General features: G+C 50.5%; 12 protein-coding genes across 12 annotated transcripts; 5 read left to right on the plus strand and 7 right to left on the minus strand.

Moving 5' to 3' along the window:
• Positions 1 to 411: 411 nt before the first annotated feature.
• Positions 412 to 2,249, minus strand: TGAM01_v203348 (hypothetical protein; the record flags this gene model as incomplete). The annotated part of the gene is made up of 3 exons (XM_018801326.1): positions 412 to 1,622; positions 1,704 to 2,075; positions 2,165 to 2,249. The coding sequence occupies 3 exons, from the start codon at positions 2,247 to 2,249 to the stop codon at positions 412 to 414; spliced, it is 1,668 nt and encodes a 555-aa protein (XP_018665597.1).
• Positions 2,250 to 3,406: 1,157 nt separating this feature from the next.
• TGAM01_v203349 (26S protease regulatory subunit 6A) lies at positions 3,407 to 5,017 on the minus strand (the record flags this gene model as incomplete). Its single annotated transcript, XM_018801325.1, has 4 exons — positions 3,407 to 3,427; positions 3,496 to 4,130; positions 4,205 to 4,573; positions 4,669 to 5,017. The coding sequence occupies 4 exons, from the start codon at positions 5,015 to 5,017 to the stop codon at positions 3,407 to 3,409; spliced, it is 1,374 nt and encodes a 457-aa protein (XP_018665596.1).
• Positions 5,018 to 5,560: 543 nt separating this feature from the next.
• TGAM01_v203350 (hypothetical protein) lies at positions 5,561 to 6,592 on the plus strand (the record flags this gene model as incomplete). Its single annotated transcript, XM_018801324.1, has 1 exon — positions 5,561 to 6,592. One exon carries the CDS (start codon positions 5,561 to 5,563, stop codon positions 6,590 to 6,592), a length of 1,032 nt encoding a protein of 343 aa, XP_018665595.1.
• Positions 6,593 to 7,788: 1,196 nt separating this feature from the next.
• TGAM01_v203351 (hypothetical protein) lies at positions 7,789 to 8,515 on the plus strand (the record flags this gene model as incomplete). Its single annotated transcript, XM_018801323.1, has 2 exons — positions 7,789 to 8,207; positions 8,314 to 8,515. 2 exons carry the CDS (start codon positions 7,789 to 7,791, stop codon positions 8,513 to 8,515), a joined length of 621 nt encoding a protein of 206 aa, XP_018665594.1.
• Positions 8,516 to 9,154: 639 nt separating this feature from the next.
• TGAM01_v203352 (hypothetical protein) lies at positions 9,155 to 11,632 on the minus strand (the record flags this gene model as incomplete). The annotated part of the gene is made up of 2 exons (XM_018801322.1): positions 9,155 to 9,409; positions 9,488 to 11,632. 2 exons carry the CDS (start codon positions 11,630 to 11,632, stop codon positions 9,155 to 9,157), a joined length of 2,400 nt encoding a protein of 799 aa, XP_018665593.1.
• Positions 11,633 to 12,475: 843 nt separating this feature from the next.
• On the plus strand, positions 12,476 to 13,117 carry TGAM01_v203353 (hypothetical protein; the record flags this gene model as incomplete). The annotated part of the gene is made up of 1 exon (XM_018801321.1): positions 12,476 to 13,117. The coding sequence occupies one exon, from the start codon at positions 12,476 to 12,478 to the stop codon at positions 13,115 to 13,117; it is 642 nt and encodes a 213-aa protein (XP_018665592.1).
• A 123-nt stretch (positions 13,118 to 13,240) lies between these two features.
• TGAM01_v203354 (ribonuclease P 40kDa subunit) lies at positions 13,241 to 14,493 on the minus strand (the record flags this gene model as incomplete). The annotated part of the gene is made up of 6 exons (XM_024549188.1): positions 13,241 to 13,257; positions 13,341 to 13,625; positions 13,713 to 13,841; positions 13,899 to 14,063; positions 14,156 to 14,297; positions 14,353 to 14,493. The coding sequence occupies 6 exons, from the start codon at positions 14,491 to 14,493 to the stop codon at positions 13,241 to 13,243; spliced, it is 879 nt and encodes a 292-aa protein (XP_024406026.1).
• A 565-nt stretch (positions 14,494 to 15,058) lies between these two features.
• Positions 15,059 to 16,609, plus strand: TGAM01_v203355 (hypothetical protein; the record flags this gene model as incomplete). Its single annotated transcript, XM_018801319.2, has 4 exons — positions 15,059 to 15,172; positions 15,225 to 16,072; positions 16,132 to 16,337; positions 16,434 to 16,609. The coding sequence occupies 4 exons, from the start codon at positions 15,059 to 15,061 to the stop codon at positions 16,607 to 16,609; spliced, it is 1,344 nt and encodes a 447-aa protein (XP_018665590.2).
• Positions 16,610 to 17,229: 620 nt separating this feature from the next.
• On the minus strand, positions 17,230 to 18,396 carry TGAM01_v203356 (hypothetical protein; the record flags this gene model as incomplete). The annotated part of the gene is made up of 3 exons (XM_024549189.1): positions 17,230 to 17,618; positions 17,662 to 17,812; positions 17,866 to 18,396. 3 exons carry the CDS (start codon positions 18,394 to 18,396, stop codon positions 17,230 to 17,232), a joined length of 1,071 nt encoding a protein of 356 aa, XP_024406027.1.
• A 1,807-nt stretch (positions 18,397 to 20,203) lies between these two features.
• Positions 20,204 to 20,956, minus strand: TGAM01_v203357 (mago nashi; the record flags this gene model as incomplete). The annotated part of the gene is made up of 5 exons (XM_018801317.1): positions 20,204 to 20,344; positions 20,398 to 20,549; positions 20,633 to 20,728; positions 20,818 to 20,855; positions 20,919 to 20,956. 5 exons carry the CDS (start codon positions 20,954 to 20,956, stop codon positions 20,204 to 20,206), a joined length of 465 nt encoding a protein of 154 aa, XP_018665588.1.
• A 564-nt stretch (positions 20,957 to 21,520) lies between these two features.
• Positions 21,521 to 24,605, plus strand: TGAM01_v203358 (coatomer subunit beta; the record flags this gene model as incomplete). The annotated part of the gene is made up of 4 exons (XM_018801316.1): positions 21,521 to 21,825; positions 21,899 to 22,319; positions 22,378 to 24,382; positions 24,457 to 24,605. The coding sequence occupies 4 exons, from the start codon at positions 21,521 to 21,523 to the stop codon at positions 24,603 to 24,605; spliced, it is 2,880 nt and encodes a 959-aa protein (XP_018665587.1).
• A 905-nt stretch (positions 24,606 to 25,510) lies between these two features.
• On the minus strand, positions 25,511 to 26,569 carry TGAM01_v203359 (hypothetical protein; the record flags this gene model as incomplete). The annotated part of the gene is made up of 3 exons (XM_018801315.1): positions 25,511 to 25,633; positions 25,708 to 26,502; positions 26,567 to 26,569. The coding sequence occupies 3 exons, from the start codon at positions 26,567 to 26,569 to the stop codon at positions 25,511 to 25,513; spliced, it is 921 nt and encodes a 306-aa protein (XP_018665586.1).
• Positions 26,570 to 26,834: the final 265 nt, after the last annotated feature.

A 26,834-nucleotide genomic window follows, 5' to 3' on the forward strand; every position in this document is an offset into this window, starting at 1 on the left:
ATTTGTTTTTTGTAGTTTAGGTGAATACGGTAATAAAAGTGCATATATAGAATTGCCAAGTAACAACATCATCCAAGCAAATCTTGTGTATCTAAGGTATTATTTCATCAAGGGATTTATTATAGTCGTCACTTTACTTCATATTCCAAGGCACCAATAAATTTGTGAAACATAGGTATTACTATAAAAGCAAACTAACTCAAGTACCATTTGTCATTGTTGACAATTCATCGCCTTTTGTCCCAACCCTTTCCATCCCCCATAATTCGTAAAATAAAGCAAAAGACAAAAAGTCCTCGTTACCTCTCTACATCTTACAATTGACGACCACCTCCCTCGCCATGGCCATCATATCTTTTGACCTGCGTTTGGTCTTGTATAAAGTGCATCTACCGTGCGTTGCTAGACACTTTAAAGCTCATTTCTAAGCTTCTCGCCCTTCTTCTTAGCTTCAGCCTCGGCCTTGACAACCTCCTGTTTGGCAACCTCGCTGCCAATGTTGAGCTGCTTGGCGATCCAACTCCAACCATCCTTGGCTGTCTCTCCGATCTTAGCAAGGATAGTGCCTCCGGGAGAAGAGGAGCCATATCTGAAGTATGTAGACTGCTTGCGCGCCTCTGCTTTGAGCTCATCAATCTTGGAACCCTGGGGGACAGGAACTCCGTAGCTGTCGAGATAGGCTTTGAGGTCACTCTCAGACCAACCATCAAAAGCATCCTGCTTGGCAGAAGCGGTCGCGGACGCAAGGTAGCTGGTAGCAGACGCGTATTGTGCGCCACCGGCCGATGAGGCGGATGAATAGGCAGACTGGGCCGCACTCACAAGTTCCTCGCGGGTAGCGTCCTTCTTCTTGGCCGCGGCCTTTGCGGCGGCGTTTCCGTGCTTGCTCAGGTAGTTCTTCAAGTTGTCGTAGTTGTAGTCATCAAAGTTCCACGCTTGCCAGCCAGAAGCTGCCTTGTGCGCGTGCTTTCGAACAAGAGCTCGAAGCTCATCGGTCTTGCTGGCTTGGGGGACAGGGACACCACGGGCATCAAGATAAGCCTTGAGTCGGCTATCTGACCACTTGTCGACGGCCTGGTCGAAGGCATCCTGGGCGGCAAGTGAAGCGCTGTCAGTTGCCTTGGCATACTGGTTCTGAGCGTTGGAAGTAGCAGCGCCAAAAGCAGCCTTGACGCTGGCGCCAACAGTGTCGCCCAAGATGTCAGCGCGGTGTTTCCGAACAAGAGCTCGGAGTTCATTAAGCTTGGTGCCCTGAGGGACAGGAATTCCGTTCTTGTCGCAGAATTCCTTGAGCTGTGACTCGCTCCAGGCGTCAATAATGGTGTCTGTGAGATATTTGTAGGCAGCTTGGATCTTAGCGGAGGCGCTATTGGCTTCCTCCTGAGACTTCAGGTATGCAAGTCGAGAGTTGCGGCGAACCGAGGCAATCAACTTGTCTCGAGTGGTTGGCTGAGGGGCAGGGAAGCCGTTCTTGTCAAGCCATTCCTTGAGATCGGATTGAGACCAGGTGGAGTAAAGCCAATCGCCAGGATAGGCGGCAGTCTCTCCAGCTTTGTCCGCGACGGTCTGATAGCTCTCACGAGCCTTTTGCAGTAGAGTATCACGAGTACGCGGCTGAGGAACTATACATTGAGCCTATGTTAGTGTCCACTCTAGGTTTCAACCTGCACACATGAGATAGCTATATGCTAGAGGTTGCATACCTGGAATGCCATGTTTGTCACAGAAAGCCTTGAGCTGTGAATCGGTCCAAGAGTCGAGAATCCAATCCTTGACACTGGCCCAACCCGCATTGGCAGAATCCTCGGTTTCATACCAGTTCGTTTTCACATGAGAGAGCAGGCTGTCCTTGTTCTTCTGGGCCTCTGATGCCACGTCGTTGCCTCGAGCTTGCAAGTATGCGCTCAGCTGGGATGTATCCCACTTGTTGTAAGGCTCCACGACGTAGTCGTTCCAGTTCTTCGAGACAAGATCCTCCAGGTCCTTGCGGTCAGCTGGAGTAGGGTATGGAATATTCTGGTCAGACAGCCATCGCTCAAGCTCCGTCTCATGCCACTTGTTGTAAACTGCGTCACCTAACGTCAGCTTTCGTCAGAGGTGTTCATTTCCGTCGCCTGCTGTGTAGATAATCTAGAGATTTCTACAGACAGAATCTCAGACTTACTGGACTTGGAGCCAGGGAACCAGGTGCTCGCTGTAGCTCCCGAGAAGGCGAGTCCAACGACGAGGAGATCTCGAAGTCGCCACATGGTTGCAGCAGTGCCGATGCTTATTGGGATGCCCAGCAGGAGTGTTCAGTGAATTCGTCAGTTCACCTACGCACTATTTGTTGTGTCTGTTGATTTTCCAGGAGTCGTGAAGATGATTTTCTAATAGGAGAATTGTTGTGTGCAGAAGTTGAAATAAAGTATGACAAGAGGGGAGATGGCGAATTTAGAAGGCTGGCAGCTGTGAAGAGGAAATGAGGTAATGGCCTGCTGTTGAACACTTTTCGATCACGTCACTTGCATGACACCAAACATGAAACTTGCACCTGCCCAAGGTGCTTTCACAAGCTTCACGAGCTCCAAGTACCTGTGTCTGCCTGTACCCGCCAACTGCGCGCCATTCGCCTGCATCCACGCGTACTGAATGACAGCAATACATGCTGCGGGTGCCACTAAGCTCCATTGCTTGCCTGGTATCCCAGATCGGGGATGCAATCGAGATAATCCTGGCCACTCAGCTTGCAGTTTGGCGCTGATTGACAATGAGCTTAACTTTGGTCGCAATCACAATGACGTAGCTGTTGACGGTGGTCAATGTGGGGGGAACAACGCCGATCTAGCAGGAGGGAATGGTCCGGGCTAGCATCGGCCGTCGGGAGCTACCCTGGAGATGATACAGCTTCCTTGTTTTTTTTACAGTACAAGCTCATTTCGCTTATGCCATCTATCCGAATAAGAAGCTTAAAAATGAGAAATTATTGATCTATTTAGAAGCTGCTATATGGTTTGTTCCAACTAGTGGATGATACCAAGGCCCATGCTCCAGTGTAGACGACTAATTTATCCTTGGGTTACATGGTCTCATTTATGCTTAAAGACTAAGTGCCCAAGCTCAAGTAAACCTCTAGCACAGTTACACAAACATCAAATTACAGACAAACATAATCCATGCTAATTAGGGTTTTTTTTGTTCTTTTCACGATACTCTATTCGCTTTGCACCAGAGGCTCCCGTCTCATCTACTGGGTTGGTTTGCCTCTGCCAGGAATTTGGCTGATTACACGCGTCCTCCCAGGCCTTGACTTTTCCCCCTCTATGCCAATACCACACGCCGTATCAGACGCCATCCACCGCCTCTACATTGGACAAACAAGAGCTTGCCTCCCATGATCCTCCGCTGCAAATGTGAGAAAACCAGATTATGCGTAAAAGTTGACAGTCTAGAGTAGAGCATATTAGTAAAGCACGCACTGACAATGATACCCCTGAAATTTTTGTTGATGCTTACATCCTTCTTCTTGGCCTGTACTTCGGCGATGGCATCGACGTAGTGCTCGTGGCCGATTTGGTTCTTTCCTGAGCGCAGGGCAATCATACCAGCCTCAACGCAGACTGCCTTCAACATGGCACCACCAAACTCGTCCGTGCTTCGAGCAAGCTCACCCCAGTTGACGCCGGGGTTGACCTTCATTTTGCGTGAGTGGATTTTGAGAATCTGTGCGCGGGCCTCTTCGTTTGGCAGAGGGAACTCAATCTTGCGGTCCAGACGTCCAGATCGTAGCAGTGCAGGGTCGAGGACATCGACTCGGTTGGTGGCGGCCAAGACCTTGATACGGTCGTCGGAGGCAAAACCATCAAGCTGGTTGAGCAGCTCTAACATGGTTCTCTGGACTTCTCGATCACCGCTCTTCTCGCTGTCGAATCGCTTGGTACCAACGGCGTCGAGTTCGTCAATGAAGATGATTGCCGGGGCCTTTTCCTTGGCTAGGGCAAAGCAGTCTCGTACAAGCTTGGCTCCGTCACCTATGAACATCTGCACAAGCTGAGGTCCTGCAAGCTTCAGGAACGTTGCCTCCGTCTGAGCCGCGCAGGCTCTGGCCATGAGAGTCTTTCCGGTACCGGGGGGGCCGTACATGAGAGCACCTATCATGATTATCGTTAGCATTGTGACTGTCCTGGAAAACTCATTGCCTTTTTTTTTTGGGACCTGGTACTACCTTTTGGTGCCTTGATACCAATCTTCTTGAATCGGTCCGCCTCCTTCATAGGCCATACGATAGCCTCCACCAACTCTTCAATCTGCTTATCCAGACCTCCAACGTCGGTGTACTGTTCTGTCGGCTTCTCGTCCACCTCCATGGCCTTGACTCGACTGTCATACTCAGCGGGTAGCGTGTCCAAAACCAGGTATGAGTCCTTATTGACACCGATGAGGTCACCTGGCTTGAGAGTGTCGGAATCAACGAGGCCAATCAGCGGCAAGAAGATGGTTTGTCGTGTGGAGGTCTTGATGACGGCAGACTTGCCGACTCTAGTAGCGTCGAGGTCGATATTGGCTCCTTCTTCGGAAGACTCAGCAGTAGGATCTAGATCTAGTAATTCAACAACGTTCCCGACCAGGTATGGCAGTTGTCTACACGTCACGCATTGGGAGTTAGCTACATGACAAATGCTTGAAAACACCAAGCGAGCAGCTCGTCGTTTGGCAAAGCTCGTGGGGAAACGTGCCTGTTGTTTGCGATTTTGTCCATGTTCTCCTTGATCTTTTCACCCATGGCGGCCTTCTCGTGCGTTAACCTCGAGAGCTCGCTCTTCATGATCCGAGAGTCGTTTTCAAGTAATCGCTTCCGAGTCTGAATGTCTTGTGTGCTTAGGCTTAGGATCTCCTCGTCGAGGATGTCGTCCTTGTCCTCGGCATCCTTCATTTCATCGTCCTCGTCGGCAACAGTAGCCTTCTTGTCATTGTTCTCTCTTCTCTTCTCCTCCTTCTCCCGGCGGTCGAGATCATCGAGCTCTTCGAGGGTCGACATGATGGCAGGGGGCCCTCAGCTGGGTGAGTCGGTCGTTTGTATGAGGATTATGGCTATGAAGCAGAAAGGAAAAAGCAACTTGAAATGCGAATTGAGAATGGATTTCTCGGTATCGATGGGGGATCGCCTTGTAGAATGCTAAAGAAGGAATTGGCACTAGCTCCAGCAGTTGCTCTCGGCCAGCTTACAAGAGGCTGAAGCTGCAGGGCACCAAGTCCAAGCAGGTTGAGGTGTCGCGCGCAATCAGTCTGGGTGCCTGGTAGCTCAAAGCGCCAAGTACTGGGAGGTAGCGCTGAGATAGTGCTGGGCGGTAGACCGCGCAAAGCGCTGCCCCTCTGTACTTGGCAGTACATTTGATGACAATTTCAGTGTCGGAACGGCGGGTAATTGATCCGACATCGCCGGCGCTGGTGGGGCCACTTGAAAGTTCGCGAGAGATGCTTTCTCAATATTCTAGTCTCAATAGCCAGTCTGGGTCAATTTATGTAAGTTTTTCGCGCCAAATTTTGCGCTGCGTAACTATCGAGACTAATTCCAGCTAGAATGACAAGAATATTAAGCAGAGCGGCGAGGCCGTGCCTCCGACGGCTCAGCTCAGAGACCACAAATCTTCGAGGGGCCTTCTCTCTCAGCTCATACGCCCACAACTTCTCGACATCAGATGCTCAGCATGCGACTCCCGGCTTGCGATCCGTTCCCGAAGGCGCTCAGCCGCCTATCGAGATTGCTCCCGCAACAAAACCCCCCAGCGCGCGACCAATTGATACCCGAAAGAGTCAGATGATTCGAACATATACTTCGCTGCTCCGTACCACGCCCCTCATCCTGTTCTTCCAGCACAGCAACCTCACAGCAGTGGAGTGGGCTGCCGTAAGGAGAGAGCTGAAAAAGGCATTGGACGGTGTCCCACCAGTGAATGCCATTCCAGGCGCTGAACCTGTGGATCTTTCTTCAAAAGTACAGCTGCAAGTGCTGAGGACCAACATGCTGAATGTGGCCCTGAAGCTTGTGGAATTCTACGACCCCGAGACTGCGGCTGCCTCAAAGACTACGCCTCGAACATCCAAAGGACCGGTAGTTCACGATCTGTCAAAGGCTGCTTATGAGCAGATCAAGACCGCCGAAATCTCACCCGAGTCTGCCTACGCCCAGATTGAGCCTCTCATGGTTGGACCCCTAGCCGGCCTTATCATTCCTGCGGTTTCTCCAGCACACGTCGCAGCAGCCTTGAGTGTTCTCGCCCCGGTCTCTGGAAAATTCCCTGCCCCGACTCGGAGGAAGAACCCCGGATACTACGATCCCACTTTCCAAAACGGCTTGGCGAAGCTGGTGTTAATAGGAGGCCGCATTGAAGGCAAGGTCTTTGACCAGGCAGGAATTCACTGGGTCGGTGGTATTGAGGGTGGTCTTGACGGCCTTCGCGCGCAGCTGGTGGCCATTCTCCAGGGCGCAGGTCTGGGCATCACATCCACACTGGAGGGCGGCAGCCGCAGCTTATGGTTGGCTCTGGAGGGACGAAAGGAGCAGTTGGACGAAGAATCAAAGAAGGATGCGCCTGCGGATACATCTTCGTAGATGCTTGTATTATGGAAACGAGCGAGACGAAAATTGGACAGCGGTTTGGATATAAGGCTGTAAAAAAGTTATTAAACGTGTACATTACTACAGATGTATTCATAGAAATGCATAGCATGACGAGAAACTCGTAAAACATATTAGTCTCATTCCAATGCTGTGTGAAATCAGTCTCGAGGGTTCAACTAGACAAATGCGCATACATATGCCGGAGTATCATTGATTGTGTGCGGTGGTTTATATGAAAATTGCCTCGAAAGGAGGGCAATACGCGTATTTAGCAGCTCTCAAAGAACATGTATGCATTGGTAGGCAATTTCAGATTTGACATGGTATATGAGATGAGAAATTAAAGATACCACAGTCTTCTAGTACCATCATTCAATTGAAAGCTGGTTTATAAAAAGACGTTTTACCTCCACCTCTTCGTAGCCATATCCTCTCGTCTTTGCACTTATGGCGATTTATCTGTCTAGGTGTCATATAAATACTAATGTTAAATACAAAGACAATAGAATACACTCTTCAAGATAGGTAAAAGTTGATTGCTTGCTAGCTTAATACTCCCAAATATCTTACATATCCCTATCTCTATGCCAGCTCCAAAACAAGCAGCTGGATATTCGCATTCAATGTTCACATCGGCTCGTCCCAATCGCCCTGTAGTGGGTACCGTATCAGCTGAGGTACGTCACCACAGCCGCCAGTCGCCAGCGGGCACGGACCCTTCCGCCCTCCATCTCTGTTAATGTTTAGCATCCATCCCACGGAGCCCACTTTCAGCACTTTAAGCCCTGGTAAACCGCTAAATGCTACCCTCTGGGGCAGCCCGTTTAGGTCCCTAGCAGCTTCAAGGCCTGCAGCGCCTCCAATAGCAGCGGCTCATGTGATGTCGGCGCAATCAATCAACCTCCTCCACCTTGTGTTTATTCAACGACTACCTACCAGCTAACCATTGCCCTCGCAAACACCTCATTCGATCGATTTTTTCTCACAGCCGCATGTTTTTGATTCAGTGGCCTTGAGCTGGTACTCTTCCGATTCGACGCTCATTCGCCTCTGCTCGATCCAGCCAGCCTCGTCTCGTGCTACTCCCTCCACCACAAGGGTAGCTACGTAGCTACGCCAAGCTATCCCAACCTCCAAACTCCAACCTCCAACTCCTCAACACCAAAACCAAAATCAACACCACAGCCATGGACTTTGCGCCCTACCAATCCTCCCCCCCAGAGCACACCCGCTCGCCAATGTCCTCCCCGCGCGCCTCCGCCGACATCGCGCGCCGGCCCTTCTCCCCCTCCGCCATCGCCTCCGTCGCGCGCAGCCCGCCTCCACTGCAACACCCGCAGCCGCAGCGAGCTTGGAGCGGCGACCTCGACGGCGCGGCCAGCAGGCACGGCAGTAATAACGGCGGCCTGTGGGGGCTCGGCAGCGGCAACAGCAGCGCCAACGGCACGCCGCTGGCCATGCCCGGCGCATATCCCGCCGAGATTAGCGAGTTCGACACGAGTCTGGGCCTGAGGCTGGATTACGAGGCGAGTCTGGCGTATCTGGCGTTTCCGCCCATTGGGGCGGTGATATTGTTGATCTTGGAGCGGAATAGTGACTATGTCAGGTACTGTGCTCCCACCCTTACTCTATACTAACTACCCATACCTATGTATATAACATACAGCATTGAAGTCAGCCAAATGACTGACAATTTTGATTTGAATGTATAGATTCCACGCCTGGCAATCCGCTCTCCTCTTCACAGCCATCATGGTCTTCCACCTCCTCTTCTCCTGGTCCTCCTTCCTCAGCTGGATATTCTTCATTGGGGACCTAGTCCTCATGGGCTTCCTTGCTCTCAAAGCATATCAAGACGCAGAAATACTCGAAAGGTACACACGCAAGCCCTTCTTTCTAAATCATCAGAGATAAAGTTACAAGTTCAAAGGCTAATTGATATCTCATCCCGACATATAGGTTCGAAGTTCCCTTTGTCGGAAGTATAGCCAGTAGATGCCTAGATGACGAGTAGACGAAGCTATGTCCACTTCATTTCGTTTGTTTGTTTTCTTGTTTTCTGTCTGGATTTTATTTTTTTGGGGCGGTTCGGTTCGGTTCGGCTATGGTTTTCTCATTGTTTGCGATTTGGTGGCACCGAGTTACGTTTCAAGCTATATCCTGTCTCTACTTTATACCCTCTCTTACGCTCCAATGATCTCTCTACATGTGGGCGATCCCATCAGGTTGCTCTGCCACCATGTATCTCGCACCCTCTTCCGTGCATCTTTGACCACATTTCTCATAATATTCGGAGAAGATTCACCTGTCTACTTTCGACTAGAGTCAAAAGTATTTTTTTCCCATACCTAGGTACTACACACATATATATTGGCATCCCTAGGGTGACGCTACTCGCCCAGCTGAGCGGGTATATCATATAAAACATCGCTTTGCCGCTGTGGCATGACTTATCCCATTTTCAACTTTCCCTCATCTCTGTTCGCTCTGTTCGCTGTTCGCCAACCATATTGCCCTATTGAACCCAAGGTGTGCAAGTTTCCGCTGATTCTTCTATCTGGACAAAACACCTTTGACCGCACCTTTGACCATTGGCTTCTCTTCAAACACCACCTCTTGGATCTTGTTCCCTTCTCCACCAGTCCCTTCTTCCAGCCACTTGCCCAGCAGATCGTTGCTCTCCTTCGGCTTCACCGCATCATCTCGCGTTCCGACCGTGATATGCGCAACGCGGTTGACGCACTCCCATTTGCCCTCCCCATCGACAATGCGCACAACAATGGCCATGATGCGATCGTCAAACACAACCTGTTTAAACGGAGGGGGAAAAGTCAGTCAATTGAATGTCATAGTTTCAGTGGATTGATTTAGCAAGAGATCACTTACCCGCTCGAGCATCACGTCGCAGTCACCCAGCTTAGCATCGCCTCCACTCGCGGCTTCATGAAGCTCCTTATATCGCTGCCATAGCTCTGGGAACTGGTCCTTTGTAGCTCTGTGCATCAACGTGACGTGGAACTTGCGCTGCACTCTTCTCGTGTTCTTGAGCTGCCAGTAAAACTTGGACGTCGCTGGGCCGACTTCCTTAAATGATCTTTCGAGGAGTTTGTTAATAGAGTCAGTGGGTACTTCTACGGACATGTACTCCAATGACCTCTTCTTCGGTGGCTTCTGCTGCTGCTGCTGCTGCTGCTGGCCAGCCTTAGCATCCTTTCTTCCGCCTCTGTCGGGGATAGTATGTCTGAAATTAGGTTTGTAGTTTAGGGCAAAGTCCATAGCCTCATCGAGTTTCTCAGAGCTTGGCATTTCTTTGACCACGTTTGGCAGTGATAGATTGAGCTCTTTGACCAATGTCTCGAGATTTTGTCTGCTATCAACCGTAGGGTCTAGATCGATGACAAGCTCGAATCCGGCATCCGGCGCAGAGTTGGGATTGCATTCCTCGAATCGTTTAATGAAACCTTCCATTACTTCGAGGAACTTGTCCTGATTTGAAGCCGCCTGGATTGTCTGGTGATTGTCTCCTCGCTCAATAACACGATCCTGAGTCACGCGTCGGATATCATCAATGGACTCTTCGTCATGTCGAAAGTTTAGGCAGACAATTCGAGTCCCTGGGCTCTGCGTCTTGACATCGCCGATGAGCTGCTTTCTCTCGTGCTTCTGCGCGTTGTTGCGATCTGCAAAAACAACAGGGTGCTCCTTCAACTGGTCCATAAGTGCCTTGACAAATCGCGGTGGCCGACCTTTGCCTGAGATGTTATCATTCTGAATGTGGCCCCAGCCAAACAGGTGCGTCAATGCCAGAGCAAGAGTAGTCTTTCCGCAGCCGAGGGTCGCAATAGGTGCCAAGATTACGTCCTTGGTAACCTCTGACATGATGATGCGATCAAATCCTTCAAGGTTGGCAGCCTCTGATCCCTTGATGTTTTTGTATGCCAAGAAGTCGTCTCGCAGCTTGATGATTCCATGATTTTGATTGTATTCTTTGGAAAGTTTCGGATTGGCTGCCAGCTGTCGCCGGGCAAAAAGGAGATACTCCTCCGTGATTTTCACGTGTTTCTTAAACTTGGCTTGTTTGCCCGCAATGACGGCTTTAGTGCATTCACGCCACTGTCGGTACATCAGGTAGGGCTCCTCAAACTTGTACTTGAAGAACCAGTCTTGAAAAGGCTGCTCGGCAGGGTTATGTGACATTTTGCATCGAATGACGAACCCCTCAACGTCGCGGCCGTCATAGGCTCCCGTTTTAGCGACATCCTCCAAGAACGTCTTGACCTCGTCTATATTCTCCTTGATCAGCAGGTCTGTCTTGATAAAGCCCCACTGGCTTGCAAACTCCTGAACCAGATTACTTGGGTAAGTAGCAAATTCGGGGAGGTTGAGGTTGATGCCGTGAAGGTATAGCCCGGCCTTGTCATCCTCGTAGGCCAGAATGTGTTCTTCAAACGAGTCGTCGCAAAGCTCTGCTACGGCAGTGATATTCCGGGAGTGTAATTCCCTTGCAAGGTCCTCCTTAGTCTTGCCAATGGCGGCCAGCTGCTTCTCTATCCGAATCTCTCCGGCACGAGCATGGCTGAGCTCGACATCGCTGCGGTCGCCGGTAGAGTGTTTGCTGCAAACAAGAAGAGTGTCATCCTCGAGGCCAGCCACGAAGATGATGCAGCCATTCTCCTTTAGAGTCAATTCGTAAGGCCCCTTTGTGTTCTTCTGAATCACGTCCCACTTGGTCTCGTTGACCTCGTTGACGTTGAAGAACTTGTCGTAGCCTCGGACTGCGATCTCGGGTGCGTTTCTCCTGGTTTTGGTGGTGAATAGGCCGCGAGCATATGTAGGAAGCCCCTTGCGCTTATAGTCCCAGTCCTGCATTCTCCATGAGTCCACCTCGATGCCGTCTTGGGATTGCTTGACTGAAAATGTAGTCTTTTTGCAGGAGAATCCGCCACGTCGTTTGTCTTTCCTGGCCGCGTCCAGAGCCGAGATCATCTGAGAGACGGCCGACACATCCTGAGGCGTGTACGGGGCTGCCATCTTTGCACTTTGGGCGTTTTCAGTGTTGACCAACTTAGTCGCCGTGATTGCGTTGTGAAGGCTGAATGAGAAGAAGCTGTATAGTCGAAGTCGAAGTCTGGGTATTATATTCATACACCGGCTTCCCAGCTAGCTTTTTGCAGATGATGCTTGAATGGTCTGTCTAGAATCCAGTCCTCCAGTCGCTGCTATGCCGCCGTTTTTAATCTCGAGAAGCTCGTCTCAAACAAGGATACACTTGCTAGCGGTGCCTAACACTGCCCTCTTTTTGCTCAGCCCTGGAAGGTTTGGTGAGTCAGACGCATAAACAGACTCAGAGTTACTCCTCACCGAAAAGCTTAGGTCATGCACAGACCCGCCACAGGAAAGAAGCGCCCAGATCGAGATTGGCTGTCTTTGTCCTACGTGCCTCACAAGTCAGGCCAGACGGTGGCAAGAGCGAGTTGATGGGTCAAATTTGATGTGTTGAATTATTTTACTTTCAATATTTTACTTCAAGCTCCTCTAGCTCTAAGGTGGTGGGTCAACAACCACTCCCGCTGCTGTATAGAGGCTCCAGTGGGCTTTAGGCAGCACGTCCAGTAGAAGCCGCCCTACAGCGATCCCTAGCCCTGGCCTGCGGCTGATGGCAGGGATGTCACCAATCTGCCTTACTTGGATAGTGGGGGGAGGGGTCAAGTGGCAGCGCTCAGATTTTCTCTTCCGCAAAATTCAGAGTCTACCCCTCTATAATAGCCGCTAACACAACGCGAGAGCTTCTTTTCTTCTAAGCTACCTGTACACACTTTCAAGGAACAAGCATCCATCAACCATCTGCCGTACAAGCTCAAGAAGGAAATCATCATGGCGTCTTCAAATCCATTTCTCCTGGCAGCCGACAACAGCCCTGCGCTGCTGCCTCTCCTCCGAGAAAAGCCTGCGCTGGCATCGGCCCAAGACGAGCATGGCTACTCCCTTATCCATGCTGCGGCCAGCTACAACCACCTCGACTTGCTCCGAACGCTGATCCAGGAATTCAAAGTCGATGTCAACATCAAAGACGAGGACAACGAAACTGCTCTGTTTGTTGTCGAGACTCCCGACGCTGCCAAAGCCCTGGTCGAGCTGGGCGTGGACGTCATGCACCGAGGCGTGGAAGGATTTACAGCGAGAGAGAAGATTGAGGGAGAAGCCGACTTCCCAGATGTTGCCGCCTACCTAGCCACTATTGAATCTGACAAGGCCGGAGAAGAACTCGAGGCTGCTGCTGCAGAGATTGCGAGGAACGCCCCCGAAGGCATGACAGTCACTGTTGGCACCATGGACGAGACGCAGGATATTCCCGCCGAGTTCGACCCAGAGTTCCGTCGCAGGATCGAAGAGTTAGCGCAGCGAGAAGACTTCAACACTGCCGAGGGCCAGGCGGATCTGCGCAAGCTAGTGGAGGAGGCTCTCCTTGATCAAGGGCTGTCCGAGGAGCGTAATGTGCGATCTAAGCAAGCCTAAGCGTTTCTGTTTCAATCCAGACTCTTAATCTCCCACATGAGGAATTCCCCTGAGCTTTCGGGTGGCCGAAGAAAGGTCAACTCGCTGCATCCGCCGAGAATATTGCGGGAGAAGGTCGTTGCGCTAAACGCGAACCAAGACTGTGAAGGGCAGTTGGTGACGATGTCGACGAATAGACCACGTAGCCAGCTCGAGGATAGAAATCCTTGCCAACTTAGCTTACAGACCTGCGTTTGGGCGGTGGAACTATCGGCTTCTGGCGGGCTATATCGAGAGAGATACGGGTCGATGGCGTCCCCAGTTACAATACGAGGGCTCTCAAGTCGAACAAGCGACAGCCACTCATACATTTCCGTTGCAGAATATTCCAGAGACTCGCGATCTCCTTGAGCGAGGATTGTGGAAGGTATTCTGAGAGATGTCTGGTTGATTCCGGTATCTGTAGCTAGCCTCGGTGCAGATATTATCTTTGTTGCCCCAAAGCTCTCTAACAGATCTATGTTCAGGTCTATAGGAATTAGTATCTAATGCATAGTTGTGCCACATAGAGAATAGGCTAGTAGCAAGAGTGCTGAGAAGCAACGTAGAAGCTTACCAGAGCTGGAGGCGTTGCAGACAAGCCATTTCATAGGCTGGTTCAATACATTTTTGCATGCATACCCCAATCTATCGAACTTCTTTCGTCCGTGTACCATTGACTCTTCTCTGAGATTGTATGATACTTCTGAATGGTAGATTAGTATCCACGCAAGCCCGAGCATGTATAGGATTCGGAACATACTCCACCTGGGCTTGGATCCCCGGTCGCCTTTGATGCCATGAGGCTTTCCCTCAAGTCCAGCGCGTTCATATGTCTCCCTATCAAGGTAGATATTGAGAATTCCCTCTCGAAGGGTGAAGAGCTGACCCATGGCTGTTTTGCCCTCTGAGAGCATCATTAAATTTCCTGCTGGGCATTAGCTTTGAAGACGCCGAAAGTAATGCAATGATGCAACCAAGATTTTTAGCATAAAGGAGAAACGAGTAATGTTTACGCACCGAGCTTGATATACTGGGTAAGAAATTTCGTTTCTAATATCTGGCCAAGCGACATGGTTACTCTATAATAGGAGGGCGACTCGCGCTCAGCCATCTTTTGAACAACAACATCATATATGTCCTGAGGAATGATCAAATCAACCTATTTCGAGTCAGCATTTCATGAATAAAGTAGTTGAAAAGATGAGGTGATCAACCTTGTGGATGAAGTCGAGCTCAGATATGGCCGTCCAAGGCTTCCCTTTGCTCGGAACCTGCTTTGGATCAACGTGACCCATTGTGCCGTACGTGACGAAGCATGTTGGCGCCTGATATATTGACGGAGCCTGATGTAACATGATTGAATCGGACAGTGTACTGCGTTGACGTGGGCGGCTTGAGAATGAAGACGATGCTCTATATGAATTGCCGCTTCTTTTGTTTTCAGAGCCGGAGCTTTAGTTGTTAGAGCCGATTTTTAGAGGGAGAAGCTAAAAGTGGTAGAAATGAATGGGACATGCAGGTACAAGGTACTTGTGGCTGGCTCCCGCTGCACGCCTGATTAAGACTCATAATTTTTTTTCATCTTTTTTTTGGCGGGGCTACTAAAAGACAATTCTTGTATACAAACTTTTATATACAATAAAGAGACAAGATCTCATTACTCTCACTTTCATTAAGCATTACGGTAATTGTATTAAAATTGAAAAAAAAGTGAACATTACTCATTTCCTCTCTTAGATTTCATGATTATCACTTTGTGAATGATAGAGAAAAGGAGCACACGGCTATCTAAAAAAACCGCCCATCTTAGAATTTCACACATACACCCTGTCTCATTTGAAGATACCCTGAAATTTCACACGCCTCGGCAGCTGCACAAAAGTTCAAAAGGAAACGAGTATACGAATACTGGACTTCAAAATGGATTTCCTCATCAAGTTTGCTTCCGAGCATGAGTCCTTCAGGCTCCCCGAAATCGAAGCCCTCGCCGTCCTCGAGGGCGTCGACCTCAAAATCAAAGAATATAGCAGCGAGGTAAGGAGAAGCAGGCCGATTCATATCGAAATCATCACTGACATGCCACAAGTCTCCATTCTGCGTCGTTCAACTCCCATCCGTCGAAGACGCAAAGAAGCTGCTCCGGCGCTCAGTCATGGCTCACTCAATACACGAGCTCTGGGGAACAGGCCCAACCCTCGAGGCTCTCCACGAAGCCATCAAGTCGCAAACATCCCATCTCTGGCCCCAGTACAAGGAAACCTCCTTCAAATTCATCGTAGACTCCTACCAAGGCGCGCACTCCAACAAAGACCGCCTCGCCCTCATCGACTCCTTCAGCTACCTCCCCTTTGACGGGCCCATCCGCATGTCCAAGCCGGACAACACATTCACCGTCTTCGAGCTCTGGCCCTTCAACAGCGTGCCTCTCAAGATTGAGCATCCGGACAGCATCCGCCTGGGCCGCTTCGTCGCCACTTCTGCCCGCGACATCATCCATAGGTACGACCTCAAGAAGCGCAAGTACATCTCCACCACCAGCATGGACGCTGAGCTTTCCCTCGTCACTGCAAATATTGCCCACGCAGCGCCGGGGAAGCTCTTTTACGATCCCTTTGTCGGTACGGGATCGTTTCCCATTGCCTGCGCGCACTTTGGGGCCATTGGCTGGGGCAGCGATATCGATGGACGAAGCATGCGCGGCGAAGGCGACAAGAAGAAGAGTCTGCCTGGCAATTTCACTCAGTACGGGCTGAAGCCACAGCTGGGAGGATTCTTTTCGGCGGATTTGACGAACACGCCTATCAGACGACGGAGAATCTGGGACGGAGTCGTTTGTGATCCACCTTATGGCGTTAGAGAAGGATTGAAAGTTCTCGGACTAAAGAACCCCGAAAATGCCACATGGCTCATCGAGTTGGGTGTAAATGAGTGGCAGTAAGTATTTTATCCCTTCTCAGAGCTATAAGCCGACGGCTGACAAGCTGCCTGTCAAGATCACCAGATTACGTCCCCCCAAAAAAACCATACAGCTTCCTCACCATGCTCGACGACATCCTCGCCTTTGCATCAGACACGCTTGTAGACAACGGCAGACTCTCATTCTGGATGCCCACAGCAAATGACGAAGAGCAAGAAATTCCCGTTCCAGCTCACCCTTGCCTCGAGGTAGTCGTAGTATGCGTCCAAGTTTTCAACAAATGTACGTACTTATCCCTTGACACACCCCTTGATCTTTCATCCCTCTTTCTCGCTTCCCGCTGCATCCTGGATGTCATTGGGCTAACTTCTTCGCCAGGGTCAAGAAGACTGATCACCTACCGACGACTGCCAGACTCTCAAGTCTCAAAGTCTGATCTTGAAGCACATGAAAGACAGAGGGCCGAAGCAGCAGCCGCAAACACAGGCACGACAGCAGACGACCTCAACCCGTTCCGCCGAGGCTACTTTAGAAAATTTGAGGCTGAATCATAAAGATGCGCCCTACAGTTCCAAATTATATGCTCACTCAAGATAAATCGCATCGCGTGCCTAGCTAGGTATTCCTGCTTGAAAAAACAAACAAAATGCCCCAAAACAATCATTCCATAGAGCTTTCAAGGTACTGTCACATCAGCATGTTCCATCAATTCATATTCATCGCGTTCATAGCTAACACATTTCCTCGTGCCAGCCAAGTATTCATTCAGTTTAAATCCCTGCAGTGCATCCCGACATAACCTATACTAAACAGCCAGGGCTCCTTGCACGCATGCTATGTATATCCCGTTAAACACCTTCCATAAACGATCCACTTGGAAGAAAACAAAAAAAATATAGAGACACAAATTGAGAGTAGAACAAAGAACAACAAAAAGAAAGAAAGAGAAGAGAAGGAAAGATAGTTCCTTCAATGATATAGATCCCACATATCGTTTCCATTATTAGTCGACACATAAAAAAGAATCATCGCTTGGGTGTTTATCGAAACTCCATGGCACTGAAGCATCCCCGGTCAGGGACATGCTTCAACTCCAGCTGTTGGAACCTGGGCACGAGCTTGTTAGTCTCCACGTGCATTTAGCGGCGGGTTGGACGATGTGGACGGTAGTGGCTTACTTTTCGCTCTTGGAATGAAAATAGATTCCACTTATTTCTCCCTTGACTTGGTTGAAACAGATGTAATAGAAGCCTTCAAAAGAGGCCCCAATTATTGTTCGAACTCGGTGGTCTGGAACCAAAAAGTGCTCCTTCCATCGCATGAAAATGTGATCTCTTTGTGCCAGGTCCGTGATGGTGACGGGCCCCTTGCGGGCTATCTTCTGGTATGGCCGGAAAGCGCCAAACTTGGACCAGTGGCTAATGTCCACTTTGTAGTTTGCGCCCCAGTCGTCATGCTTGGTGAAGAAATTGTACTTTGTGCCGATGATTTCTCCCTCGAAATAGGTGGTCAGTGTTGGGTGGTCCTCGGTCAGGCCTATCCGAAGAGGGCCAGGCTGGTTAGCTATGACGCAACTCGAGACTTGTGCCGAATTGGAGCGACAAACCTTGGATGCGCAAGTAGCCGCAGAGGAAGGATTCGCGCAGGTCAACATGCTTGATCTCGACCTGGACGTCGTAGACCTGTCTTTCGGATTGCTGTGTGCCGCGGAACTTGCTCCCAGGTCGGAGGAAGGATGACGCAGAGACGGGGATGTTCTGCGTACAGTGTGAGCAGGCTAGATGCACTCTAACAGCGAATATATTCTTACTCTTATATACGTGCAGTCCGATGGCATGGGCGGAGCATCGTATTCATCTTCCTGCTCGAGCCATTCCAATGAGTCGGGCTCACGCTGATACGACTCCGAGTTCTCGACTTGCAGAGTTCCCGACAGTGTGGATGATTCTCGGCTTAAGCGATCGCCGGAGTTGCCTCCCTGGTGTTTGAGGTCATCATCTCTTTCACTCGATGTGGGAGAGGTCGCAACCGTCCCGCTAGACAGCGGTCGCAGAGAAGCTGAAGTATCCATGGGCGAAGCCTCAGCAGATGCTTGGCCGTCTATCAATGTTGACTCTTCTGTTGCAAGATCGTCATGAGAAGTCGCCGACGACTGGGCTGTAGGAGATGCAATGCTTGTCGGCGAGCTCTGGGTGGCTTCTGTGTCGGACGTCGGTCGCGTGGCGTCTTGTGTCGGACGAGCAGATCGCGAGGGATGTGGTTGGTCTTCAGGACATGTCGAGAAGCTGTAGGGGGGCGGCGAGGATTGATCAGGAGGCGGATTGGAGGATGGAGTCGGCATTGTTGCAGCTTTGCTGGATAGCAAGACCCGAGTCTGGCTGTGGCAGGCAAGGCTGGTGGAGGGAAGTGACGACAGGCAAGAGCGCAGTAGATAAGAAACGCGATCAGAAAAAAATAGTAGAGAAAAAGTTAAACGAATCCTAGTGTTCGTTGCTCAGTGTTCGTTTGGCGTTTGAGCCGCGGTGACGAGTTTGGGCGGAGAGGCTGGCTCTGGCCGACAGCGGATCGAGTTGCGATGCAGTTAAGGACTTGGCGGTGATGGCAACGGGTCCAGCAGCGGTAAGGCGGCCCGCGACGCTGGGGAAGAGACTCTTCAGGGATGAGACGCAGCGTGCATCTCGCAATGGCACGTGCTGGCGGTGATGAACAGCGGAGGATGGCGATGGCAAAGAATGCGAAAAAGCCACACGGCCAGGACGATGAGGATGGCGTTTGCTCGGGAGGCAAAGTTTGGGCTTGATTCCCTGTATATTTCGGACGACAGCACCGCTAAGGCGCGCCCACTTTATAGCGCTGCTGCCGGGTGGGCTAGATGCAGGTAGCGGTACGGCGATACCACTGCCCAATGACAACGGCACGGCGCAGCTGCATATATGAGTTTGGGGGACCGAGTGTAAAGCAGGCTGATCCACTGGAAAGAAAAAATCATCACTTTGTTTCGAATTTGGAGGCCACAGGAAGAATTGAGTAATGAAGTAGGCGTCTAGGCGTCTTCAATGGCCTGGGAATGATTCCACGTCTTGCAATGGACAAGTGCACGGAACCTTGGCAAGAGGTGAGATGGAGATTTGCGGAGACGGCAGACGCTAGCGGGACGACTTGACCGGGCGAGGCTGTTGAAAGATTACAGTACATGAAGGCGGTTGTTGCTGAATACAGTGCTGCCATAGGTTTTATTACGCAGTAAGAAATATCAGTATTGCTCTACTTCTGGATTCTATACAGTTTGTTATGCGGTTTGTAACCCGGTATTGATCAAAGACTTCATGCTCTTATATACTAGACGTTGCGAAGATCTGCTACCACTAACACCGACAGGCGTTGGCTATCAGTGGTAGTATTCCGAAGCGAGACAAAACGAAACTAAAATGTCTGCCTCTTGCAAATCCCCCTGGATTGCGGCAGACCCTTTGACTCTCGTTTATGTGGTGATACACAATGTCTTAGTACGTGCTGCTAAGTACATGCTACTGCTGGTAGCCACCGCAATGTGGATCGTCGCGGGATAAGATGCAGCCCAGGTCCCACTCGGCGTTGAACACGCATTCCGTGTATCAGATCATGCTCCATGGCTTGATCGAGATAAAGCAGCGGACTGATTGATTAAACCGTCCCATAATCCAGCACATAATAGAGCACAAAACGTGCTGTTCTCGTGTCATGGAATATCAGCATGCATCCGACGTTCTATCACATGCACGCCGCTTACCGGTTTTACGGAGCCGAGTCTGGATTCGGCAAGAGAGAAAAAAAGACGGCAGCCCCCCAAGACATGACGGCTCCTGGCCACACATGTAAGATCAAGATCCAAAAGAATGTGATTGAGTGTCCATTTAAATTGTATTCTATGTAAGTAAACATTCGATGTTAATCCACAGCATTATCATCATCTCGCGTCCCAAGGCTATACCAAACCGCTGCTAAAGATCAAGTGAGCCGATTTTTGTATTCGAATTTCCCCATACGCCAGCCTAGACCCGGATTGAATCCACCACGCACCGCACAGTCGTGCGTATATCCACCGCCTCTTCGAGGTTGAACTGGTATCATAACTTGTGCTTGTTTCTCTGCCGTTTCCCAGAATCGACTCAGATGGGCTTGACCTTGAAATGGAGCGCTATCAGACTGAAGACGAGCGCTTTGAGGTCTTGCACAAGGTAGTAAAAGACTCTGAGGCCTTCGGGGTCTGCTGATTCGGTCACGTCGACCAATGATCCAATCTTGGCCGTCTATCGAGGAGTTAGTCTCGTACTATAACAATTTGCCATCATCAAAGACAAACCTCGAATGAAATGTGGTCACTTCCCAGCCGGATTTCCAGCTCCTGTCGGCCGTCCTTGTTCTTTTGCGGCCATTTGGAGTCGTCTTCTTTTATTATTTCGCTTTGCTTCACAATCCGCTTGATCTCTTCGATGACTGCAGAGCTCACGCACACTATTTTTTTCACGTATCAGCACGCTATTATCATGATGTTGGCGCCAAATAGAATGCGACTCTGGGGCACATTGCGTCCATACTTTCTTTCCGAATCAGACTGTCGTTTCTGTAGTTTGAGTTGTTTGCATATCTGGCGACCGCGCTGCGCCCATCTCCAACGACACGAAAGTCGAATTCTGTATTCCCGTGTAAGCATCAAAGCTGAGAATCGACGAATTGCAGCCAGGCGTCCAAAGGTGGAAGGCTGCTGGCGTCCGTCTCGTACCTAAAAACTCGTGGCCAAACCGGCCCATGTGTCCGGAGCTAAGTTTAAATCAGTAACTGAAACACTCAAGAGTCACAAGTGCGTAACATGTGGTCTCTTACTAGTAACGGATGTAGAACTGGTCGTTTGGCGCCGTCATGATTGCTGCTGCTGTCCCTTCAAGTTGTTCCTAGGCTCAGTCTGTCGCAAGGCTGCGAGTGAGCTCCAGCGTCACTGGATGGTGGGGCACGGCAGAAATAAATGCGGTGAGTCGATAGCGCGCTCTCACAGTGGCTGTAGGTGCTGCTGCTAGGCAGTGCTAGCACAGCTCGCATCACGTGAGACCCCACGTTCGGCCTCGACTGCTGCTTGGTGCCACCTGTACCAGTGAGCCATCGCCAGTAAAGAGCCAGATTGTCTGAAGCCGCCCAAGCAGCAACGCATCAACTTCGCAGACGCCCGCCAGCTTTGCCGACCCCTCCTGGCGACTCTGGCAGCTCGAGCCCTGGAATTGGCGCCGCGACGACTCTCTGGCACATGGCTCTGGTGAGCTCTCGGTCTTCTGCAACTCTCGAAGCTCGCCCTCCCACCTCGCTCTAAGGCCCCTTATCCCTCCCCCACCGCCGCTGCCTCGACGCAACGATCCTGCTGGGCCGAATCGCTCAATTGCTCCCAGCCTTTTCGACTCTTCTCTCTTTGATCTACAGACTCAAAATCAGCCACCATGTCTGGATTCCTGGAAAACGCCTACAGCCTGGTGCACCAGGACAATGCCTCGGACGTGCCCTCGCTCTCTGACCTGCGCATGCAGTTGGAGAAGGGTACTGACGAGAGCAAGGTCGACACCATGAAGCGTATCCTGACCATTATGCTCAACGGCGACCCGATGCCCTCACTCCTCATGCACATCATCCGATTCGTCATGCCCTCCAAGTACAAGCCGCTCAAGAAGCTCCTCTACTTCTACTATGAGATATGCCCGAAGCTTGACGCAGCCGGAAAGCTGAAGCAGGAAATGATTCTAGTCTGGTTAGTTGGCCCGGTTCATGCCATTGACACTTCTTCTATCCAATAGAGCCCCAGTCGACTGACCATTATGAAGCAATGGCATCCGAAACGATCTGCAACACCCCAACGAGTACATCCGTGGAAACACACTGCGATTCCTCTGCAAGCTCAGAGAGGCCGAACTCATTGAGCCTCTTCTCTCTTCAGCACGATCCTGCCTCGAGCACCGACACGCCTACGTCAGGAAGAACGCAGTCTTTGCCGTTGCATCCATCCACCAGCATTCGCCCTCTCTCATTCCCGATGCCGCAGAGTTGATTGCAACCTTTTTGGAGACTGAGACGGATGCCACCTGCAAGAGGAATGCTTTCGCAGCGCTCGCCAGCATCAACCACGACGCCGCCCTTCTATATCTCAGCTCTGTCTTTGATGGAATCCCCAACGCTGAGGAATTGTTGCAGTTGGTCGAACTGGAGTTCATCCGCAAGGACGCTGTTCAGAACTCTCAGAACAAGGTATGGATTCGCCCCGTGGTATCAATTGTGGCTACTGGGAGTTCTCTTAAGCTAATAGGAACAGGCTCGATACCTGAGATTGATTTTCGACCTCTTGGAGGCCGGCGCATCTACTGTCGTCTATGAGGCGGCTTCATCGCTGACTGCCTTGACAAACAACCCTGTTGCCGTCAAGGCTGCAGCATCCAAGTTTATCGAACTGAGCATCAAGGAGGCCGACAACAACGTTAAACTGATTGTCCTCGACCGAGTGGACCAATTGCGCCAGAAGAATGAAGGCGTCCTAGACGACCTAGTTATGGAGATTCTACGGGTCCTCAGCAGCACAGATATTGATGTCCGCAAAAAGGCACTCGAGCTCTCCCTGTCGATGGTCTCCAGCAAGAACGTCGAGGAGGTTGTACTTCTGCTGAAGAAGGAACTTTCCAAGACTGTTGACCAAGAGTATGAGAAGAACACCGAATATCGATCTCTCCTTATCCACACTATCCATCAGTGCGCCATCAAGTTCTCAGAGGTTGCCGCCAGCGTGGTGGAGCTTCTCATGGACTTTATCGCCGATTTCAAGAACACGTCTGCCGTCGACGTAATCAACTTCGTCAAGGAGGTTGTCGAGAAGTTCCCTGAGCTTCGACCTACCATTGTTCGTCGTCTTGTTTCAACTCTCAGCGAAGTGCGAGCCGGAAAGGTTTACCGCGGTATCCTTTGGATTATTGGAGAGTATTCCCTGGAGGAGAAGGATATTCGGGACGCTTGGAAGGGAATTCGAGCCAGCCTGGGAGAGATCCCCATTGTCGCATCGGAGCAGAGGCTGTTGGAAGAGCAGGATAGCGATGAGAAGAATGAAGAGCAGACTAACGGTAGCTCAAAGCCCGCTGCGCCAACTGGCTCCCGAAAGGTGCTCGCCGACGGTACTTATGCGACCGAGACTGCGCTCACCAGCCAGTCATCCGCCGCTGCCAAGCTGGAAGCTGTCAAGGCCGCCCAGAAGCCACCCCTGCGACAGCTTATCCTCGATGGTGATTACTACCTATCGACAGTTTTGTCTTCAACACTGGTGAAGCTTGTGATGCGCCACGCCGAGATCTCAGCGGAAAAGGCACGCACCAACGCCCTGAAGGCCGAGGCTATGCTCATCATGATCTCAATCATCCGTGCTGGACAGTCTCAGTTTGTCAAGGCTCCTATTGATGAAGACTCTGTTGATCGAATCATGGCTTGTGTTCGCTCACTGGCGGAATTCAACGAGAAGAAGGAGCTGGAAGCGGTCTGGCTCGACGACACACGCAAGGCATTCCGCGCAATGGTACAAGTCGAGGAGTCCAAGCGCGCAGCTCAAGAGGCCCACGAAAAGGCCAAGACTGCTATTCAGGTCGACGACATCATTCCCATCCGCCAACTGTCAAAGAAGAACGCCACCGAAGGCTTGGACGAAATCGAGATGGACCTGGAAAGGGCAACTGGCGGCGAAGGAGGTGCCGAAGATCTCACATCCAAGCTCAGCCGTGTTGTGCAGTTGACCGGTTTCTCTGATCCTGTATATGCCGAGGCGTACGTCAAGGTGCACCAATTTGACATCATTCTGGATGTGCTACTGGTCAACCAGACCACCGACACCCTTCAGAACTTGTCAGTCGAGTTTGCAACTCTGGGTGACCTCAAGGTCGTTGAGCGGCCGACGACACAAAACCTGGGACCTCACGACTTCCACAACGTCCAGTGCACCATCAAGGTCTCCTCAACCGACACTGGTGTCATCTTTGGTAACGTCGTATACGATGGCGCTCACTCAACCGACACCAATGTGGTTATTCTGAACGACCTGCACGTCGATATCATGGACTACATCCAGCCTGCCACATGCACTGAGACTCAGTTCCGAACAATGTGGACAGAGTTTGAGTGGGAGAACAAGGTCAACATCAACTCCAAGGCCAAGTCACTACGCGAGTTCCTGGATCAGCTCATGGCATGCACAAATATGAACTGCCTGACGCCCGAGGCCAGTCTCAAGGGAGACTGCCAATTTTTGAGCGCAAACTTGTACGCTCGCAGTGTATTCGGTAAGTACAAACTCTGGCTGCAATACCCATTGACAAATTCCTAAAATAACTTGTTGCTAACACTATTCCCGCAGGTGAGGATGCTTTGGCCAACTTGAGCATCGAAAAGGAGGGAGAGGACGGCCCCATCACAGGTTTCGTGCGGATAAGGAGCAGATCACAAGGCCTGGCCCTTAGTTTGGGCTCACTAAAGGGTCTTAATAAGATTGGCTCGGCCGCTTAGACCTAGTCGAAAGGAAGAGGAAACTTTTTTTTAAAAAGACTACACAAAAAAATTAGATAATTTTACGAATCCCCCTTTTTTTCATACTTTGTTTCGCGTACTTTCGTGGGAGATGTTAATCTTCCTTTTTGCCTTTGTTTGTAGAATCAGGTAGATATAAGACGGTGGCATGTTTATTTTCTTCTACACTTATCATTTTCAACAAGGAAAAAGGAGAATCTGGGAACGGAGTCTTGATGACCGTGAACAAAAAGGAGGACGTGACGAATAAAGATGCCGCGGTGAATAGGGTGGGATTACTTCTGTGTGGATTTAGTAGGCGACGATTTGAATCTCGATAAATGTATAAAGACTTTTTTATTTATTACTTTTTGATGTATAACTTGGAACCACCTTGATGTAAAACTTTAACTACCTATGAGACATCAAGATACTGGTAGTAGGTTCAATAGTTATGTATAGTTTGCCAATGCAATTAACTAGTAACTGAGAATATTGCTTTGTCTAATAGACGGGCAATGAACATAAAGTAGAAGCCAGCTCTTTATCTTGTTCCTCATTTGTACGATGAAAGCTATCCACCTGCCACGCTATATACAGGCAATGTTTTATTATGTTGGGTACTTATAAAAAACAAAAAAAAAAACAAAAAAAAAAAAAAAAAGAGAAAAAAAGTGTTCTTGTAATGAAGATGCATGCTAGCATCGTAAAACTGATATATGCTCCGTTATTAACTCCGAATTGTACCGTAAAAAGTGAGATGAAGGGGGGTATTTATCCAGAAACATTAAAAGTGGTAAGAAGAAGAAAAGCAAAATGTAAATACTAAACGAGTGCCAAGTGCAAATGTTGTAAATGGAACTCATAAAGGAAGAAACGAAGGGTGGAAAATGACGACGGTGGTGTCATCGGTTAAAGACGAGGGCGTTGATGACATGGCCGACTTGCCATCCCTGGGCCTCTAGAGAGGCATTCTCTTTGAGTATCTTTCCCATGTAAGCGAGGCGAATCTTCTTTTCAGTTGGGGCCTAGATAGATAAGAAGATAATTTAGTACATATACCACGTCAGGCATGCTAATTAACAGACATAGCCGGACTTACCACTGATATTTCTGTAATCTTCTTCACAACGCTCCTAACGCTGTCCGTCTTGGTCACAGGGATAATGATATCCTGGCCCGTCTCGCTCAGTCGCGCGCGCAAAGTCACCATTTCTCGCTCATCAAGCACGCCCTTGCCCTTTTCTTCTCGTCTTCTCTCGGCCTCTTCAGAGTCAACATCGTCTTCTTCCCCTGCGGTTTCATCCTCCGCCGTGGATGTATCGCCCTTGAAGTCCGCGTCATTGTCATCCGCCAAGTTGTCCGGATCAGATACTATGTATTCGGGCAGTGCATACAGGTTGCCCAGCGAGTCGTATGCACCGTTGACGAGATCGCCGGTGGGCAGCGAGATTTCGGCGGCGTTGAGAATAGTTTGCGCAGTGGCCAGCGCACTGTCCTCGTCCTGCGAATCCTCTGGGTTCGCCTCCCACAGCACCTGCAAGGCAGCATGCAGCGTCTGCCAGATCTCCGGCCTGCAAACCACCCTTGTTTCAAAGAATTCCTCGCGCTCCTTGGTAAGCTCGCGCCGGGTCCATCGCCGCTGCCCGGACGTCCATTCATGCTTGCGCAGCGGGCGGTTGATGTGTTGGTCGAGAGGAGGCCGTTCGCGACGGGGCTGGTCGCGATGGGCTTGATCGCGGCGACGACGGCGCAACGAGGAAGCGGTTTGCGAGCCCCCAGATAGGATGGCCTCGGGCAAGGTCAGGAGAGGAGGATTGCCGGCGCGCGAAGAGGCATCTGGGACGCCACCGGGGTGCGGCGAGTTTGGACCCGCGGAACGAGAGAAACAACAGCCCTGGCGCCAAAGAGTCAGCATGTGCAGTGTTAGAGAGAAGCTTGACAGCTACTAGATGGCTCACCATGATGTCCGTCTGTTGAGACGTTGCAGTTGTTGTTTGGTCTCAGCTTGTCCACAAAGAGCTGCTGGACGGTGAATTGGCCAACGCCATACCAGATCTGGCCTCAGATGCTAGTCTCTCGCGGTGCCAGCTTCGCTAGCGGGCTGCGAATAAATAAATAGAAAAGGAACAAGGATGGAAACAGGCGAAGAAGAGAAGGAAAGAGACTGTCCGGTGGCGAAGTTGGGGAGCGGGTGATTTTCCCTTTTGTTTCTCGAGCTTTAAAACG

This window comes from Trichoderma gamsii, assembly GCF_001481775.2.
Source record: "Trichoderma gamsii strain T6085 chromosome Unknown Scaffold_9.2, whole genome shotgun sequence".
Lineage (NCBI taxonomy): Eukaryota > Fungi > Ascomycota > Sordariomycetes > Hypocreales > Hypocreaceae > Trichoderma > Trichoderma gamsii.